The sequence below is a fragment of the Sus scrofa genome, chromosome 11 (genome assembly GCF_000003025.6).
Source record: "Sus scrofa isolate TJ Tabasco breed Duroc chromosome 11, Sscrofa11.1, whole genome shotgun sequence".
In the NCBI taxonomy this organism is placed as follows: domain Eukaryota; kingdom Metazoa; phylum Chordata; class Mammalia; order Artiodactyla; family Suidae; genus Sus; species Sus scrofa.
In genome coordinates this window covers 3,019,651-3,037,733 of record NC_010453.5, presented here as the reverse complement: position 1 = coordinate 3,037,733, position 18,083 = coordinate 3,019,651, and the positions used below count along the sequence as shown (strand labels likewise).

The window sequence follows — 18,083 nt, the reverse complement described above, 5'->3', positions numbered from 1 at the left end:
GTATCCATGAAGATGTGGGTTCGATCCCTGGCCCTGCTCAGTGGGTTAAGGATCTGGTGTGGTCGTGAGCTGTGGTCTACGTCACAGACGTGGCTCAGAGCTGGTGTTGCTGTGACTGTGGTGTAGGCTGGCATCCATAGCTTCAACTCAGCCCCTAGCCTGGAAACTTCCATATGCTGTGGGTGCAGCCCTAAAAAGCAAAAACAGAGCAAAACAAACAAAACAAAAAGAAAAGTCCACACAAACATTTCCTAAAAGCTTCCAATTAGGCAAATCTAGGGAAAACTGCATATTATGGTCGGAGATGCATATTAATGTTTGGTTTATAAGAATGTCTCATCCACATGAGAAGTACGTACAGTCTTCTCTTTGAGAACATTTCTGCCCACAATCCAAGCAGTGGGTCTCTACGTCCTTTCCCTGGCGCCATGGAGATCTTTAAAGGGAACCCCAGCTCAGTGCTTTGCTTACTTTCTCATCAAAGGTAACTAATTCCATCTCACATGTGTTCCAACCAGATAGTAGCATTCTGTAGTATTTCACAAACCAAGGGATGGAGAAATGGGAGTTCCTGCTGTGGGGCAGTGGGTTAAGACTCTGACTGAGGCAGCTTGGGTCCCTGTGAAGGCTGAAGGGTTCCATCCAGCCTGGCACAGTGGGTTAAGGGTCCAGCATGGCTTCAGCTGAAGCGTAGGTTGCAGTTGCAGCTGAGATTCAGTCTCTGGCCCCGGAACTTCCATGTGCCATGAGTGTGGCCATGAAAAAAACAAAGAGGAGTGCCTGCCATGGCTCATCGGAAACGATCTGACTAGCATCCATTAGGACTCAGGTTCGATCGCTGGTCTCGCTCAGTGGGTTAAGGATCCAGTGTTGCCATGAGCTGTGGTGTAGGTCACAGATGCAGCTCATATCTGGTGGTGTTGTGGCTGTGGTGTAGGCTGGCAGCTACAGATTCAATTCAACCCTAGCCTGGGAACATCCATATGCTGCAGAGGTGGTCCTAAAAAGCCAAAAAAAAAAAAAAAGGAGAAATAAAAATTCCAACTATGTTGGTTGCAATTTTGAGAAATTTGCTTGGATATACTTAATTCTTAATATAAAAGTATGTCTTTGGGAGTTCCCATTGTGGCTCAGTGAGTTAAGAACCTGACATAGTGTCCGTTAGGAAGTGGGTTCGATCCCCAGCCTCACTCAGTGGGTCAAGGATCTGGCATTGCTGCAAGTTGTGGTGTAGGTCACATATGTGGCTTGGACCCATTGTTGCTATGGCTGTGGTATAGGCTGGCAGCTACAGATTCGATTCAGCCTCTAGCCTGGGAACTTCCATATGCTGCAGCTGTGGCCATAAAAAGGAAAGGAAAGTGTTGAGACTTTTTCATTTAAGGGAAATAACATTCACGACCACTGCGAACCAGACACTGATGTCTTTATGGTCTTTGGAGCTGTTGTTATTTTTGTGTTTGGGGTTAGTTACACGAGGCCTGGAGACATTACATCAGCTGTGCAGGACACACGGAATAAATGGCAATGCCGAAGACATTTAAAAAATTTTTTAAAAATGGCAAATCTGTTGTTCAATCTCAGAAAAAAAACCCAGAAAACAAATTCCTGTTTGGCTCTTAAATTTGTATGTGACTTGAAAGCAAGAAAGCGTATTATCTCTAAGATCTCCATGTGTTTTTGTGGGATGAAAGATAGTTTGGAATCACATGAAAATCTGCTGTTCCGCTGAATATATTTCTGGAGTAAGTTTAAGCGCTTCTATCGTTAAATATTGTAGTAATCGCTATTAGCTCTGGGAATTGGCCCGAACAGATCATTCTTCCCGCAGTGTTTGTGTTCAGCCAGCTGAGGCCATCAGCCACTGAATGAGGCATTTCTTCCCCTAAAAGCCGTGATTTGACCAGTAAGAATTCGGTTATGCAATGAAGTATCGGCAAAGTAGGAGATAAAACTCTGGATTTGGAAAGTTTGGTAGTTTGATGCTCTGAAGTGTAAACAGCCCCCCTCCCCACATGATAAGTAACAGCTGTACAAATTTTAATTTCAAATTGGCTGATCTTCAAAGCTACACTGCAAAGCAGACATTAGGCTAGGCAAATGATTAGCAAGAGAAATTCAAATTCCACCAGCACTGAGAACCTGTTTTATTTATTTATTTATTTATTTAGGGTCGAACCTGCGGCATATGGAGGTTCCCAGGCTAGGGGTGGAATCAGAACTACAGCTGCCAGCCTCCACCACAGCCACAGCAGTGCGGGGTCCGAGCAGCGTCTGCGACCTACCGCACAGCTCAAGGCAACGCCAGATCCTGAACCCACTGAGGGAGGCCAGGGATCAAACCTGCGTCCTCATGGGTACTAGTTGGGTTCTTAACCTGCTGAGCCACGATGGGAACTCCCTAGATCTTCTATTTTTATTTAGTCATATATTTCAGAGATTATTCCCTGCCAGTACCTAAAGTGCTTCTTCATTCTTTTATTTTTATCAGGGTAAACAGTGCATAACGTGACACTTGTGCAGCCATCCCCACCATCCATCCTTAGAATTTGCTCATCTTCCCAAACTCATACTCCGTGTGCATTAAATAATAACTTCCCTCCCCCAGCCCCTGGTAACCACCATTCTGTTTGTGACTCTAAGAATTTGTCTTTTCTAGCTATCTCAAAATAGGTAGGTTCATACCAATGTTAGCCTTTTGTGTCTGGCTTGTTTCTCTTAGCGTGATGTCCTCGAGGGTTATCTATGTTTCAGATAGCAGACTTTCACTTCCTTTTAATGGGTGAATAATATTCCATTATATGTGTCTATCCCCATTTGCTTTAGCCACTCATCTGTCAGTGGAGTTTTGCATTGTTTCCAATTTTTTCAATTCTTTTTAAGGGCTGCATAGTATTCTTCTCTGTGGCTGTAACATAGTATATAAACCCATTCCCTGTTGATGAAGTTTACTTTATTGCCATGCTTCCAGAAAGAAATACACATGCTTCAGCCATTTCACACAGGCCTGTGAATATCTAGGAAACAAATTTCTTGAAATGGATTTGCGGAAACAAAATGTTACAGGCATGAAACATTTCGGGCTCTTGCTAACTCATCCTCCATGGACCTTGTCCCCATTTGCTCTTCCCTTGAAGACCCCCTGCCTCCCAACCTCCTCACTGACACAGTGTCACCAAACTTGATCTATGCTCACCTCCCGGTGGAAAATGCTGTCTGTACAGTGGTATTTCTCTTATGTAGAGTGAACTCTGAGTGTGTCAGGGCCATTGGTTTTTTTGCCAGTGGGGCTCTCTTCCTTTCCTTTGTTCATGTCTCAGTGGGGCTGCTGAGGTTTTTTCCTCCCTCTTCTCTGTATTGGCTGTTGTTGAAAAATTTGCTTTTGTTTGGCATCCTCACCGCAGCCTGGGGGAGGCTTTTGGAACTCAGCTGTGAAACGGGAGCTTTGTCTAAGAAGAGTGAAACCTGCTTTTCCACACCATCGACCAACTTCTGGCTCCATGACAGTAACTTTCATTAAGGGGACAGACCATCTGACGCTGTAGGATGCTTTATGGAAGCGGTTCTATTCCGGAGAAAGATTTTGAGAATGTTATAAAAATTTCTACTCTCGCAACATATTTTAATGTTATTTAGGACTTATTCATCTTTCAAAAGGTGGGTGTATAAACACAAGATAAATAAACAGCTTGGGGATGTATTAAAAAAAAAACCCCAAATAGCATATTGTTAAGTTTGCAAAGCCTTGGGTACCCCAAACTCAGCATCCTTTACATCCCGTGACCCTCCTTGGTCCCTGTGTCTCCCACCTGATTGTCCCTCTCTCTTTCACAACCAGTATATCGTCAGCCCACCCCGTCTATCACACGTCCCTCCAGTGTGTCATCTGCGAGAAATCCTATGTTTGCAAAAGGTCGTCCCTGAATTGGGACTTTGAGTCAGATCGGGATGCAGGACAGTAAGTATGAGAAAGGCCACAGTTGAGGCAAATGCAGCGTCTACACCTGCAACACCCAGGGTGGTGGGGTCCCCTCTGTGGGTGGGCAGAATGCACCAGAATGCGTGTGTCTGTGTACGCACATGTATACATAAGCATACATTTGTGTACCTGCTCACACACACATAAGTGTGCATGACAGAATGTACCAGAATCTCTACATAGACCTCCTCATCCAAAAGGATTTTAATATAATTTATAGAGGGGGAGTTCCTGTTGTGGCTCAGCAGTAAGAAACCCGACTAGCATCTAGGAGCTCGCAGGTTCAATCCCTGGCCTCACTCAGTGGGTTTAAGTGTCTGGCGTTGCCGTGAGCTGTGGTGTAGGTCACAGGCGCGGCTTGGATCCTGTGTTGCTGTGGCTGTGGTGTAGGCCGGGGGCTGCAGCTCCGATTTGACCCCTAGCCTGGGACCCTCCATATGCTGCGGGTACGGCCCTAACAAGAAAAAAAGAAAGAAGCTTCGTATAATTTATAAATTAATAAATAAATGCATACAGGGATTACACAGTTTTAGATGTTTTCCGTATTGGGCGATGTCATTGCAAAGACGTGTGTCCATTTGTCTTGCTGGGTGGTGCCCTCAAGGTGCGGTGACGGTAGAGTCATTTAGTGTTTTATGTGCAGACGTTTCAAGGGAAAAGACAGCAAGACATTGTCTGGACCGCGATGCCCAGATATTGGGTTAAACGTTCTTCTGGGCATTGCTAGGAGCGAGTTTCTGGGTGAGAGGAATATTTGCACTGGTGGGCTGGGTGAAGCAGACAGCCCTGCCCAAGGTGGGGGCCTCTTCCAACCCCCACAACCCGAGAAAGGCGTGAATAGACAGGCTGAGCGTCTTCCAGCCAGACGTCGGTCCGCTCTTGCCTTTGGACTTGGACTCGAACTAAAGCACCAGCCCTCGTGGGTCTCCAGCCTGCAGACTCGTCTGCAGCACTCGACGTGCCGACCTCCACGGCTGTGGGCCTGTTCCTTATGACGGATCTCTAGCCATCACGTCTTCTGCTTCCCCAGGGACACGGCCCCTGGGCCTCCTGTCATCTGCAGCTGAGCCGAGCTCCTGGGCCCTGGCTGCCTGCACAACCACCAGGGCTTAGGTTCTGCAACCAGAGATTCTCACATAGTTGGCATTTTTTCAGAAGCTCCCCTAGTGGTACGGGTGCAAATGCTGGCATCGCAGGTGTCAGTAGAATGATCTGTCAGCACGGGGACAGCGCCCCCATCACAAGTGTGGCCTCAGGGTGGCGGGTGTGCAGGACGGGGGAGGACACAGCCGCTTGAGTGACGGTGACACACCCTCCCTCCTGGTGCTGGGTGAGGGGGATTGGACGTGGTTCCGGGCTGGGAGCTGCAGGCAGGAGAAGGGGGCTGAGAGGCTGCCGCCTTGCATGACCTTACCTAATTCACGGAGCCTCCGCTTATCCCTCTGTATAATGGAGAGATTACAGACAGAACCCACCTCCTGGACTTGTGGCGAAGATTTGGTTAACCCATAAAAGGTGTTGAGAGTGGCCATCAATTGTCACCTGCACAGACCCCAGAGCTCTTAGTTACTGTCACTGAGACGTGAGTCTCCTTCGCGTACCTGTGCACCTGCCCCAGTGTGCGTTCTGGCCACGCCTGCCTTTCTGACCGCGGTTGCTTCTTCACTGTCCGGGTTGGGTCAGGTCTTTGTCTGTGTTCTCAGATCCCACGGGCCGAGCCAGGAAGTCCATCTTAGACCTAAGCCGACTGTGGATGTCTCTGCTCTGAACCAGTCTGCGTTCATTTTTTAAAAACCGAGGTGCACTTGACTCACAATGTTGCATGAATTTCTGCTGTACAGCAAAGTGGTTCATTTATACATGGATTTACGTGACTTTTTATGTCTTCTGTGTTCGTTTGTAAAGAGCAGTTTTCCAGGGTATCCTCGTCTGGTTATATTTCTCGCTTTTGCTCATGTTGCGTACTGACCCTCTGTGATGCGCTGTCACCTGCGCTTTTGGGTTGGGCTGGGAACACAGAAAAGAAGCTGTTTAAAGAGTCAGCAACCTGAGTTGTGCACGCAGGGGTGAAAGGTGCCAGTGCAGCCCCTGGGGCAGCTCCAGGTCCTGTGCCTGATGCCTCGTACCCGCAGGACCACAGCTGTGGCCTCACACAGAGGGACAGAGCATCCTGCAGCCTGTTCGGTGACTTCACAGTCCAAGGCTGAGGTTTTCTAGGGACAAACTACCTTTTTATTGATGGTTTTCGTAGGTCCTCTGCTAACTAGTCTGTGACCCGTGGAAGAGGGGTTAACTAGCATGCTGTTATTTTCATCGAGGTGTGTATAGAATCAAATGTATTCCCTTGTCAGCATGTTGATGCCTGCAAATAAGAGATAAGACCCCCCCCCCCAGGAAGGCTGGTGTCTCCTAGATGCCACGTGCTTGATGCCAGACTCTGCCAGTGACACTCTCAGCCATGGGGACAGACAGACAAGGCAGCCAGCATCTCCACTCCCCACAGACCTCCTGCGGTGCCTGCCTGGACCACAGGTTTAAACCCACAAGGCTGAGACCAACAAGCTGTACGCCTGAAACTGACACGACTTGGTAAATCAACTCTACGCCGTTACATTTATTTTCAAAAAGAAAGAATTTACCCAGAAATGCGCATCTTTTGGCAAGAAGAAGAGAAACCAGCTGGACTTCTGTCTCAAGGCACTTTTTCTTTCTTTTTTTTCTTCTTGTTGTCTTTTGTCTTTTTAGGACTGCGCTTGCGGCATATGGAGGTTCCCAGGCTAGGGGGTGGCATCTCAGCTGCAGCTTCCAGCCTACACCACAGCTCACAGCAACGCCAGATCCCTAACCCACTGAGTGAGGTCAGGGACCGAACCCACAACCTCATGGTCCTAGTCAGATTCGTTAACCACTGCGCCATGACGGGAACTCCTGTGTTGGGTTCTTAACCTGCTGAGCCAGAATGGGAACTCTGGGCTGATGGGCATTTGGTATTGTGCAGAATATACAGATCACTTGGGGAAGATGTGTTATCAGCGCAGGCTGGGAGCAGGAAAGAGGAAGCTCCTGGGGGAAAGTGTGCAGAAGCTGCTAAGATCGTCATGTTTCATCAGTGAACCTAAGCGGACGTGAGGATTCTTTTCTTTTTTTCCTTTAAATTATACGCATGTATTTTATGCATTGTTAGTAGGCGGTCTATTTTAGTAGGCGCACACACACACACACTCACACACACGACAGTGAGTTAGGAGACTTGGGCTTTAGTCCCAGCTTGGCCCCTCATAAGCTGAGCAGCTTTGGGCAAACCTTTTCTTGGTCCAACACATGTTTTCTAAGCCGTGAGGTCCCCGTGCTGGGCTAGGCGCTGGACCGCAGGGCTGATCGAAAGTGGTTGTGATTCGTGCCTTGATGGGCTGATCCTTCAGTGGCCGAGGTAACCACTGACCACGTGTGAAACATGGGCCCGGGTGTGCTGTGGCGGAGAAGGACCTCGTGCTGGGAGCAGACTCAACAGGGAGCCTGACCTGCTCTAGGGTGGGAGAAGCTCTCACCGAGGAAGCGAGAGAGTCGGGGCTCCTGCGGCATGAGTAGGAGTTTAACCCGGCCAGTGCAGATGGAAAAGCGGAGCCCGGGCTGGGGGAGTCGGATGCAGGAACCTCCTGCAGCGTTTGCAGGTCTGCTCAGGTCTACGACCAGGAAGGAGCAGCTCTGGAGGGCACCGGCCAGGAAGGCCTTCCTGCAATGTGACCTGTAAGCCGAGGGCAGAGTCGCGACATGATTTGAGAGACGTGTTCAAGGACCTGGACTTGGCTGGGATCTGGAGCCGTAGAGACACAGGCGGGGTTTGAAGAATTAACCCTGTGCTTCTGGTGTGTGGGAATATGATTTACCGAAATAGGAAATCTGGGGTTTCTGTTTGGTTTTGTCCAGGTTGGTAGCAGAGGATATAAAAGAACAGAGTTAGCTTTTATTTCTATTTATGGCCTCACCTGCAGCATACGGAAGTTCCCCAGCCAGGGATTGAACCCGAGCCCCCACAGCCACCAGAGCCGCTGCAGAGACACTGCCAGATCCTTAATTGCTGTGCCATAGCGGGAACTCCCAGAGTGAGGTTTTAGCAATGTTAGATTTTGGAGTTCCTGTCGTGGCGCAGCGGAAACGAATCTGACTAGGAACCATGAGGTCTCGGGTTCGAACTCTGGCCTCGCTCAGTGGGTTAAGGATCTGGCGCTGCCATGAGCTGTGGTGTAGGTTGCAGATATGGCTTGGATCCCGCATTGCTGTGACTGTGGTGTAGGCCAGTGTCTCCAGCTCTGATTTGATTCCTAGCGTGGGAACCTCCATGTGCCACAGGTATGGCCCTAAAAAGCAAAAAAAGGAAAAAAAAAGGAATGTTAGATTTAGACCGTCTTTAAATTTTTTAAATTTATTTAACGTTTAATATAATTTTCAAAGTTCACTTTCCATTTACAGTTATTTTAAAATAGAGACTCTGTTCCCCCGAGTTGCACAGCACAGCTTGGGCCTCTCTCACACCCTAATAAGATGTACAGTGTTGTTTTGCTCTGCTGTTAAAGATGTCAAGAAATTGGGAGTTCCTGTCATGGCGCAGTGGTTAACGAGTCCGGCTAGGAACCATGAGGTTTCGGGTTCGATCCCTGGCCTCGCTCTGTGGGTTAAGGATCCGGCGTTGCCATGAGCTGTGGTGTAGGTTGAAGACGCGGCTCGGATCCCACGTTGCTGTGGCTGTGGTGTAGGCCGGCGGCTGCAGCTCCAGTTCCACCCCTAGCCTGGGAACCTCCATGTGCCGCAGGAGTGGCCCTAGAAATGGCAAAAAGACAAAAAACAAAACAAAACAAAACAAAACAAAAAGGATGTCAAGAAACCAGTTAAAATCAGGGACCTGCAGGGAGAGCTCTGGATTCGAGCTGTAAATTTGGGACTAGATGGTGTGTTGGCAGCTTCAGCAGCACAGAGGAACTGTCTCACAGTCCTGGAGATGCTGAGGTCAAGCTGCGGGCCAGCCGATTCCTTCCGAGGCCCTGGAGGAGGGGCTGTCCCAGCTCCCAGCTTCTCCCTGCATCTCCTCAGCTTCCCTCCTGTGTGTCTGCCAGCTTCCCCTTTGCATAAGGACACAGTGGTACTGGGGAAAGGCCCGTCCTGGGGACCTCATCTTACTCTGATGACCTGGAGACTGCGTGCAGACAAGGTCACGTCCCCAGGTGCTGGGGTTTAGGGCCCACATTTGGGGGGACACCGTTCAACCCTGAGATGGCAGGGGGTGGGGAGCTGTGAGGCAGGTGAGCTCACCTGGGGGTGGAGCGAGGTGTGACAGGTCTGGAAGAGCTGCCGCAGGCAGGGCCAGGTGGAGATGGAGCTGGCTAGGCAAAGTGGGTGGTCCCAGAAGCAGTGCAGCTCAATAATCTTCCTTTGCTGACCCTGGGGGTGAACACAGAAAATTGCTGTTGCTTCTGCTTCTGGTGATGCTCCTGTGAGCTCAGGCCAGGGCTGTGTGGGCAGATCCGGGTACCCAAGGCCATGGGCTTCATCTTTAAAACTACAGCCTCTGCACAGTCATTCAAAATCCTGTCTGTCCGGTTCTATGTCGTCCTGTTTGTGGCATTTCCCCGCCCTGGTCTGCAAATGCAAGTCATGGAGCTCCCGTCGTGGCTCAATGGTTAACGAATCTGACTAGGAACCATGAGATTGCGGGTTTGATCCCTGGCCTTGCTTAGTGGGTTAAGGATCCGGCGTTGCCGTGAGCTGTGGTGTAGGTTGCAGACGCAGCTCGGATCCCGCGTTGCTGTGGCTCTGGTGCAGCCTGGTGGCTACAGCTCCAATTCGACCCCTAGCCTGGGAATCTCCATATGCTGTGGGAGCAGCCCAAGAAAAAGGAAAAAAAAAAAACAACAACAATGTACAAATGCAAGTCATATGTGTGTGTGCTCACACATACATGTATGAACAGAGAGGGGCATGCCTCAGACACCCAGGCAAGAGGAATGAACTCACAGCGAGTTTCAGAAACAGAAATCTGAAGCTAAGCGTGGCTGCTCTGACCCAGTATCAAGGTCATCACTGGACCTGCCGCGGTGGCAGGTGTCCAAGGAAGGGTTTGGCGAATTAGACTTTGGAAAAAATGGGCAGCCTGAATAATGAACAGGTGACAGTGGAAGGACAGAGTCGTGTGTATCTTCACGGAGAGCCTGAGTCAAGCGGGAGGCATGTCTCAGGATGTGATTCTTGGGAGCCAGGAAGGGATTTTTTTTTAATTAATTTATTTATTTCTCTGCTGTACAGCATGGGGGCCAAGATACACTTACATGTATACATTTTTTTCCTTTTTTTTTCCCCCAGCCTTTGTTCTGTTACAATTTAAGTGTCTAGACATAGTCAGGAAGGGATTTTGATGACAGCAACTCTCTTTGGAGAAAAACCTAGAATTAAAAAAAAAAAAAGCTATTCGGTTTAAAATCTTCACCATGAAATCAGCTCTCTTTATGCTCTCGTAACCGTACACGCACATGCGTTGAGTTGCCTGTGGTGCATTTCAAGCACTTTTGGATGAAAGCAGAATAGAAATGATTCATGATGGGAGTTCAGAAGGTTGGTGCATTTTTGGCCAATGTGAACTATTTGCAAGCAATCATTTTACGTTATGCATCAGCCATTATGGACGCCGTTAGGGTCTTAAAATACTTTTGTGTTGGATGCAAATCAGGAATGTCATACAAGCTTAGAGAAATTCAAAAACGTGTGAAGAAGCTCAATGCACACGTCTGTATACACAACCCACATGAAAAAGAGCCAGTACAGGTGAAAGCCCTTCTCAGGCACAAGCTCCTGCCTCCCCACTCTGTCCGTTTCGTACATTTACTGTGTGTACATGTTCGCATACGCAACCTGTTTTACTGTCATTTTAACAGAGGGATTGACTTTTGTCATCTCCGTAATGCCTGCTGCGCAGTCCAGAGTTCTGGTCTACCCCTGAGGGCGTTCAGGGATGCGGGCTGCTCCCGGGCACCCTCCCCTCCAGGGCAGAGCTTCTTTGTCTTTGGAAAAAGGACGGCTTCTCAAAACCTCCTAAGCATCACGAACCCGTATTTTGTAAAAATCACAGAATTAAAGACAAATAATTAGAAAAATGAAATTTGGAGTTCCCGTGTGGCACAGCAGAGATGAATCCAACTGATGACCATGAGGTTGCGGGTTCGATCCCTGGCCTCGCTCAGTGGATGAAGGACCTGGCGTTGCTGTGGCTGTGGTGTAGGCCGGCAGCTGTAGCTCTGACTCAATCCCTAGCCTGGGAAGCTCCATATGCTGCAGGTGAGGTCCTAAAAAGAAAAAAAAAAAAAAAAAAAAAGAAAGAAAGAAAGAAAGAAAAAGGAGTTCCCATCATGGCTCAGTGGATGATGAACCCAACTGGTATCCATGAGGATGTGGGTTCGATCCCTGGCCTCGCTCAGTGGGTTAAGGATCTGGATTGTCATGGCTGTGGTGTAGACTGGCAATCGTAGCTCTGATTCAACCCTTAGCCCGTGAACCTCTATATGCCGCGGGTACAGCCTTAAAAAAAAAAAAGAGAGAGAGAAGGAAAGAAGGAAAAGGAAAATTTAAGAAGATACACCCAATACCGCTCTTTGGCCGTAACTGAACAGACCTGGGAGTGAAATGGCGAATCCTGTGTGCACGACTTTGGAGGGATCCCCTTTATTTATATCAGGGTCTCGAAGTTTCAATCATGGCAGCAGATATGCTGCCTTCTTGCTGGTCAAGCTGATCCAGTTTAGGCTGGATCGACGTCCGTAAGTTCACGGGACGTGGGAGCTGGTGCCACGGCTGATTTATTTTCAGGCTGTGCTGGTCTAAGGTTTTTGTTTTCTTTCCTTTTCTCCCTTCCTCCCTCCCTTTTTCTTTCTCCTTCCTTCCTTCCTTCTTTCCTGCAGTGCCCACGACATGTGGACGTTCCCAGGTCAGGGGTGGAGCCTGCACCCCAGTGGCTACTGGAGCCACTGCAGGGACAACACTGGATCCTTCGCCCGCTGTGCCACTGGGGAGCTCCGGGGTTTGGGGTTTTTTACCCGTTGGCCACCCAGGGCTGTGGCGCTCCCCTCAGGGAAGAGGATGAGAGGTCCAGGAGACGGGATGTCCCCTTTCGTGACGGTCCCTCCAGCTTTCCTCGGGACTGGCAGGGCGCCGGGTAGGTGTTGCCACAGGGCCTGGAGTTGGCATGAGCGTCGCATCAATCGCGTCAGTTCCAAGACGACTGTGTCACACGACCTGCACTCTTCCTTTGCACCGTGTCTCCTCCCAGTCACATTCTCCGAGGGGAGCTGCCAGCGATCCTGCAGGGAGGCAAAGCCAGGAGTAGAATGCCCATGGGTACGCAGATAGCAAGCCCCCCGGCCCGGAGACCCCGAGTCAGACTACAAACCCCTTCCCACCATCAGATCCCCGGCGAGAACTCAAAGCCCATCTCCTGACTTTAGCTTCTCTGTTATCATCACAGCCCACCGGGTGCACTACAGCAACACCGGGTCCTCAACCCTCTGGCCACAGCGGGAACTCCCCACCCAAGGAATCAACTGATAGGCGTTGGAGGCTGCGTCTGGCTTCCCTTTTCTATCACTGCCTTTTGCCAACGAATAAATGATCTCTGCTGACTTGCTTCAGTTTTCAAAGCTCTAAGGTTTTCTCAAAGGCGATACTCTTTTAGCACCCGTGTTTGAAGAGGGCTCCGCTTTGTAGGGAGGGGCGGAGCTCAGGGCGGGAAGCCGGCGTCGGCCTTTCCCTGGGACCAAGGTGTGCTCTCTGGCAGCCCGTGTAAACTGCCCCCGGCTCAAAAGTGGTTTCAGTCCTAAGTTTTTAGAATGTTTCATAAGTCTGGAGGGACCTCCAAAACCATGCTGCTAAAAAAATGCATGTGTTCAGAGGCAAGACTCAGGGATGGCTTTGGTCCAGGGGAGCAAAGCCCACCAATGGCCAGACTCAGGCCGGAGAGGGAGAGTGTGTGCAGTTATAAGGTGAAGACAAGTTTAAGGGACTAGTTGGTGAAGAGAGGCGGCTCCGTAGCTTTCTTGCCTCGTGAAGGAGCACACTCGTGGGTTTTTTTTTCTTTCTTTCTTTTTAGGGCCACACCCCTGGCATATGGAAGTTCTCAGGCCAGGGGTCAAATCGGAGCTGCGGCTGCCCGCCTACACCCCAGCAGGGCAACGCAGGATCTGAGCCACAGCTCCCAGCCTGCACCACAGCTCACGACAAGGCGGATCCTGAACCCCCTTGAGCAAGGCCAGGAATCAAACCCGCATCCTCTTGGATCCTCGTTGGATTCTTCATCTGCCGAGCCACCATGGCAACTCCCAATTCATGGTTGGGTCACTTTTGGAGCAGGGGCAGAGAGACAGGGATGAGAAAGGGTTTAGTTCCTAGAACTTTAAACAAAAATTTTTTTTCATCCTTTTTAAAAATTGTATTGAAGTCTTGTTGATTTATGACGCCGTGACCATTTCTGCTGTTCAACGGAGTGACACACGTACACCTATAGAGAACCCGGCTCTCAAAGAGTCCCTGTGAAGCAGAACAGCTGCGAAGTGTCACGAGCAGGGTGACACAGCCTTTAGAAGGGCGTTTCCCCGGGACGGCACATTCTTGGAGGTTTGGAGACACAAGAAGTAGCGGCATAGGCATTCTTGTCGCTGGGGGAGTGGGTTCCTTGTTCTGCGCCCAGCGGCATAACTGACATTTTTTCCCTTCCTCAATAAAGACGTCCGTCCCTTGACCTTTAGAGTTGACCTTCCAGGCTGCCGCGCGCTGTTTCTTGCACACAGATCACCTGCTGCGCGTGCAGTGAGCCTGCAGGCTCGCACTCCCTTCGGGGATAGGAGACGCACGTGCCCCTGGGCTGGGCGCCCTGCGTGGCTTGGCACTTGCGCTGCGGAGAAGCCACTGCAATTTGTGAGTCACAGCCACAGCTCCGTTAGCCCGAGATCGGCCCTGGGCGTGGTGAGGTGTGTCGTCGAGGAGGGGAGGGTGAGCTGGCTCCTCGCTAGCGTCCAGCCGCGCCGTTCCCACCCCCGGTGTCTCTGCGCTGCCACTGTCCAGTCGAAGGGGACAAGTGACTGGCTGGCACGTGAGTATCCCGGCCTTCCTGGCACCCTTAAGCCTCGCATCCATCCGGCTTCCTGGGCGGGAGAAAGTGACAGAAGAAGCCTGTAAATGGTCAACAAGAAGGGGGCTTGTTGTCCCAGGCTGTCCCTCGTTCCACGCACTGTGGTCACGAAGGTGGGACAGGCCAGGAGGGGCCCAGCCAGCCGCGGGGTGGGGGCCAGCGCCAGACCAGGCTGGCCCTGCCTCCACCTGCTGCCGCGACACCTGATGGTGGCAGGAATCACGATTCCTGATAACAGTGATCACGAGAGCCGCCGTGCAGTCCTGGGCTCGCAGCCCTGCCTGGTCCAGGACCGAGGGGACAGTAACCCCAGGGCGAGGGGACAGCCCTGGTCGCATCTCACGCTGAGAAGTTGAGTCTGGGGGCCGTGAGGTGGCCCCAGGAGTGCATCTGAAACCAGCCCGGCTCCTTGCACTCGGTCCTGCATCCTCAGCTCGCGGCGTGGACGATGCTCTGGGAGGGAGGGGGTGGCTGTGAGCGCGTCAGGAGAGGATGGCCCTGAACACAGACACAGGCTGCCTCCATCCCTCCCGGAGAGGTGGGGTCGCCCCCCCCCCACTGTGTTCACCACCCCCCACCCCCAGACCTCCTGGGTCCCCTCAGCATGAGGGCATCCGTCCCACCTGGGCTCCCAGCTGTGCCTCCTGGACCAGTCGCTTTCCTGCTTGTCCTGTAGCTGCTCTGCTGGTGTCTCACCCACCGTTAAGTGTCTTCTGCTTGTTCTGTGCTGGCCCCCCGGGGTCCCCTGAAGCCCAAGCAGTCGGGGTGGGGGGGGGAGTGTTTGCTGCTGCTCCCGCTGTCTGGACACAGTTAGCCCTGCGGTTAGTAGCTGGGCCCTGCTCCCCCCAACCCCGGAGAGCTGTGTGGTCTGGGGAGGCTGGGGTTTGCATTTTAAGTTGAGGAGTAACAGTGCACCTTAGCTCACCTGTCCTTGTGGGATTCAATGGCACCTATGCTGGACCCATGGTGACACTCGTGCCATCACTGACAGTTGTCACTGTCGGTGTGCCTGGGCCTAGATGCTTCCCAAAGGGTTCCCTGAGTACCCTCAGGGGAGGCTGGCCTTGCTGCCCCATCCCTGGGGAGCCTGGGGACCCCGCTGCTGCTGTGAGTGTGGCTGAGGTGAGGCCAGAGCCCTGAGCACAGGAAGGATCTGGAGCCCCGCTGCCTTGAGCAGGTGCAGGCACTGCCAGGCACTGCCAGGCACAGGTGGCTGGGTGCAGGCACTGCCACCAGGACACTTAGATTGGGCAACAAGAGACTGACCCTTTTTGCTTGCTGGGGTGGCTGACACGCTGGGCTCTGACTTCCCTGGGGGGACAGAGCTCCCCATCTTCAGCGTTCGCCCTGGCGAGGACATAGTGACAGGGGCCTTCTCCTCTGGCCGGTCCCTCCGGGCACCTGGTCCTTCCCAGCCCCTCCCAGTCTGGGTGGCAGCCAGCAATGCCATCACAGGCCCTGCCGGGAAGGCTGGGGGGCCGGCCTCTTGCACCGACAGGTCTGGGGGGGCCTCAGGGAATCACGAGGGGTGACAGGCAGAGCCTGTGAGCCCAGGGCTCCCAGGCCAGGGAGTCTCCCTGGCTTCTCTGCCTTATTCCCACCCTTGTGGCTGTGGCTGGACTGTCCACCTCCTCTTCCTGGACTGGGAGACCCACGGGGACGGGCCGGCCTTGCCTGCCGCCGCGTCTGCCAATCAACTTGGGGATGAGAGGGTAGGGCCTTGCCTGTCCTGCGGAGCTGGCCTGTGGCCACTGCCTCTTGCCCTGGGGCCCCACGGGAGCCAGGGACCCGGTCACCACAAATATGGCCAAGAAGCCAACTGTGCAGCTGGACTACGATGGAGAGTCGGTGCTGATTCAGTCACCTGCCGCCTCCATCCTGCATCCCAGCCCGACCCTCCATCCTCCATGGTGGGCACGGGGCCTCGAACCCCTCAGCAGGGAGCTTCTTCCCACTTTCCAACTGAAACACTGTTGGACTCTGAGGCCCAGAGCCGCTCGAGGACAAATCTCTCATCTGTCTTTTGTCCAAGGTCGTCCCTGGAAGGGACACGGCCTCAGATGGTCCCTGCTGGCCAGAGTCTAGGGGACCCATAAGGGCCTCTCCTGTGTCCCCGAGACGGGTACAGAGATGACACCTGCTGGCTCTCAGCAGTGAGAGACCCGAGCGGGAAATGGACTGTCGAGGTGGGACGCTTGGCGGGAAATTGACCATCGAGGCGGGACACTTGGCGGGAAATTGACCATCGAGGCGGGACGCTTGGCGTTGGCTTGGGTGACCAAGGTCATGGCCCTCCGATCTCCATGGCCCCCGCGGTCGACTTTCTCTGCTAGGACAAGCTGTGCCCCACTGTCTCCAAAACCAGTCCTCCGACCAGGGGCTCCAGGCTTCAGAGCAGCCCTGGGCACCGCGTGGGTCACCTCCGCTTGGACGGTCGAGGCCAGTGTGACCGCGGAGGTGCTTCTGCCCCTGGGAGCAGGCCTCCTCCTGTGATGTGGCCTGGCCACTCTTATGCCCGGGGCTGTTCTTCTTCTCCTGTGGGGTTGTGGTTCTGCCCAGGGTCCCATGTCTGACGTCACCCTGAAGGCTGCACCTTTTCCCTTTACCCGACTGCCCATCTCTCCTGGTTCTCACTAGAAGGACTAGAAAAATCCCTTCTTGGCACCTGGGAGGGAGAGTGACACAAACTGTCCCCGTCGTTGGTCTCAGCCCTGCCCCTTTCTGCCCACACCAGGCCAGGTCCCTGGGCTGACCTTGAGCTCCAGCCCTGTCCCCAAGCAGGCTCCATCTCCCACTGCATGTGGCCCTCCTCCCTGCGCCCAGCCCCCACCAGCTGCCTCCAGTGTCCCTGCTCCAGAGCTTCACTGTCTCTTGTTGAGGTAGGGGCCCTAGGGGACAGGCAGCTTGTCCGGAGGCTGCAGGTCCAGCCCTAGGGGGGCAGGTCAGCCCCCACCTAGCCTGGGCCCTCGGCCCGATGACACAGATTAAATTCCGTGGGGGCAGGGATCCGGCCTCCCTGGGCCCAGCAGGCAAATGGTGGGCTGGGCTCTGACCAGCCTGTGCCCTTAACTGGCGTTCAGTGGATTGGAAACTCAGGGCTTACGGCTGTAAAATACACAGCCTCAGCCATGGAGCTGATGTGTAATCCTGGTATGTTGGGTAGATTTCAAGACCCTGAGCCATAAAAACCTGCTCCTGGAGTTCCCGGGTGGCCCAGTGGGCTAAGGAGCTGATGTCCCGGCAGTGATTCAGGTGGCTGCTGTGGCGCAGGTTCTGTCCCTGGCCCGGGAACTCCCGCATGCCATGCGTGTGGCCAAAACACAGAACAAAACAGAAACAGACAAAAAAAGAAACCACATACACAAAAAACTGCTACAAAGGCCACGAGAGATAAGTGTGTACGTGTGTGTGTGTGTGTGTGTGTGTATTTACTCTCTCTTCCTAGACTTTTCCAGCGCAGGGGGCATCTGACATTCTGGCTTAACCTCAGAGAAGCTGTTGCCGCTCACCTGAGCACTAACCGTCCACTTTTTTCCCTCTTTTCCAGAACTTGTCCTCAAGAGTCGCCAGTGCTCCGGACCTGGTAAGAGGGGCTTCCAGGCCCTGCCCCCACGCCCCCCACCACGTCCCACTTAGATTCGCGTTCTGACAGCTTCACGCTTTTCCTGACTTCAACGTACCCCTTCTTCAGGCCCTGTGGGCGACATCTGCCTGTTTGAAGTTAGGCCTCCTCAGACCATAATTTTAGGCCATAAATGAAACGCCTCAAACTGCAGCATTGCCGCGAAATATTCTGCTATTGTGATCAGTTCATGTGCTGGCCCACTTGGGCGTGATTTATTTTGGAAACAAAGGCAAATTAGTCACCTCACAACATGGAAAGCCAGGCGTGAGAGTCTTATGTTTTCAGCTATTTCATTGTGATAAAAACCTGGGCGT

The 18,083-nt window shown here is 52.4% G+C and overlaps 1 protein-coding gene across 1 annotated transcript in view; it reads left to right on the top strand.

Moving 5' to 3' along the window:
- SPATA13 (spermatogenesis associated 13) overlaps positions 1-18,083 on the top strand; it is a 354,699-nt gene that overhangs the window by 123,639 nt on the left and 212,977 nt on the right. Inside the window, 1 exon segment of the mRNA XM_021065472.1 lies at positions 17,692-17,727. Coding sequence (XP_020921131.1) covers positions 17,692-17,727 — 36 coding nt within the window.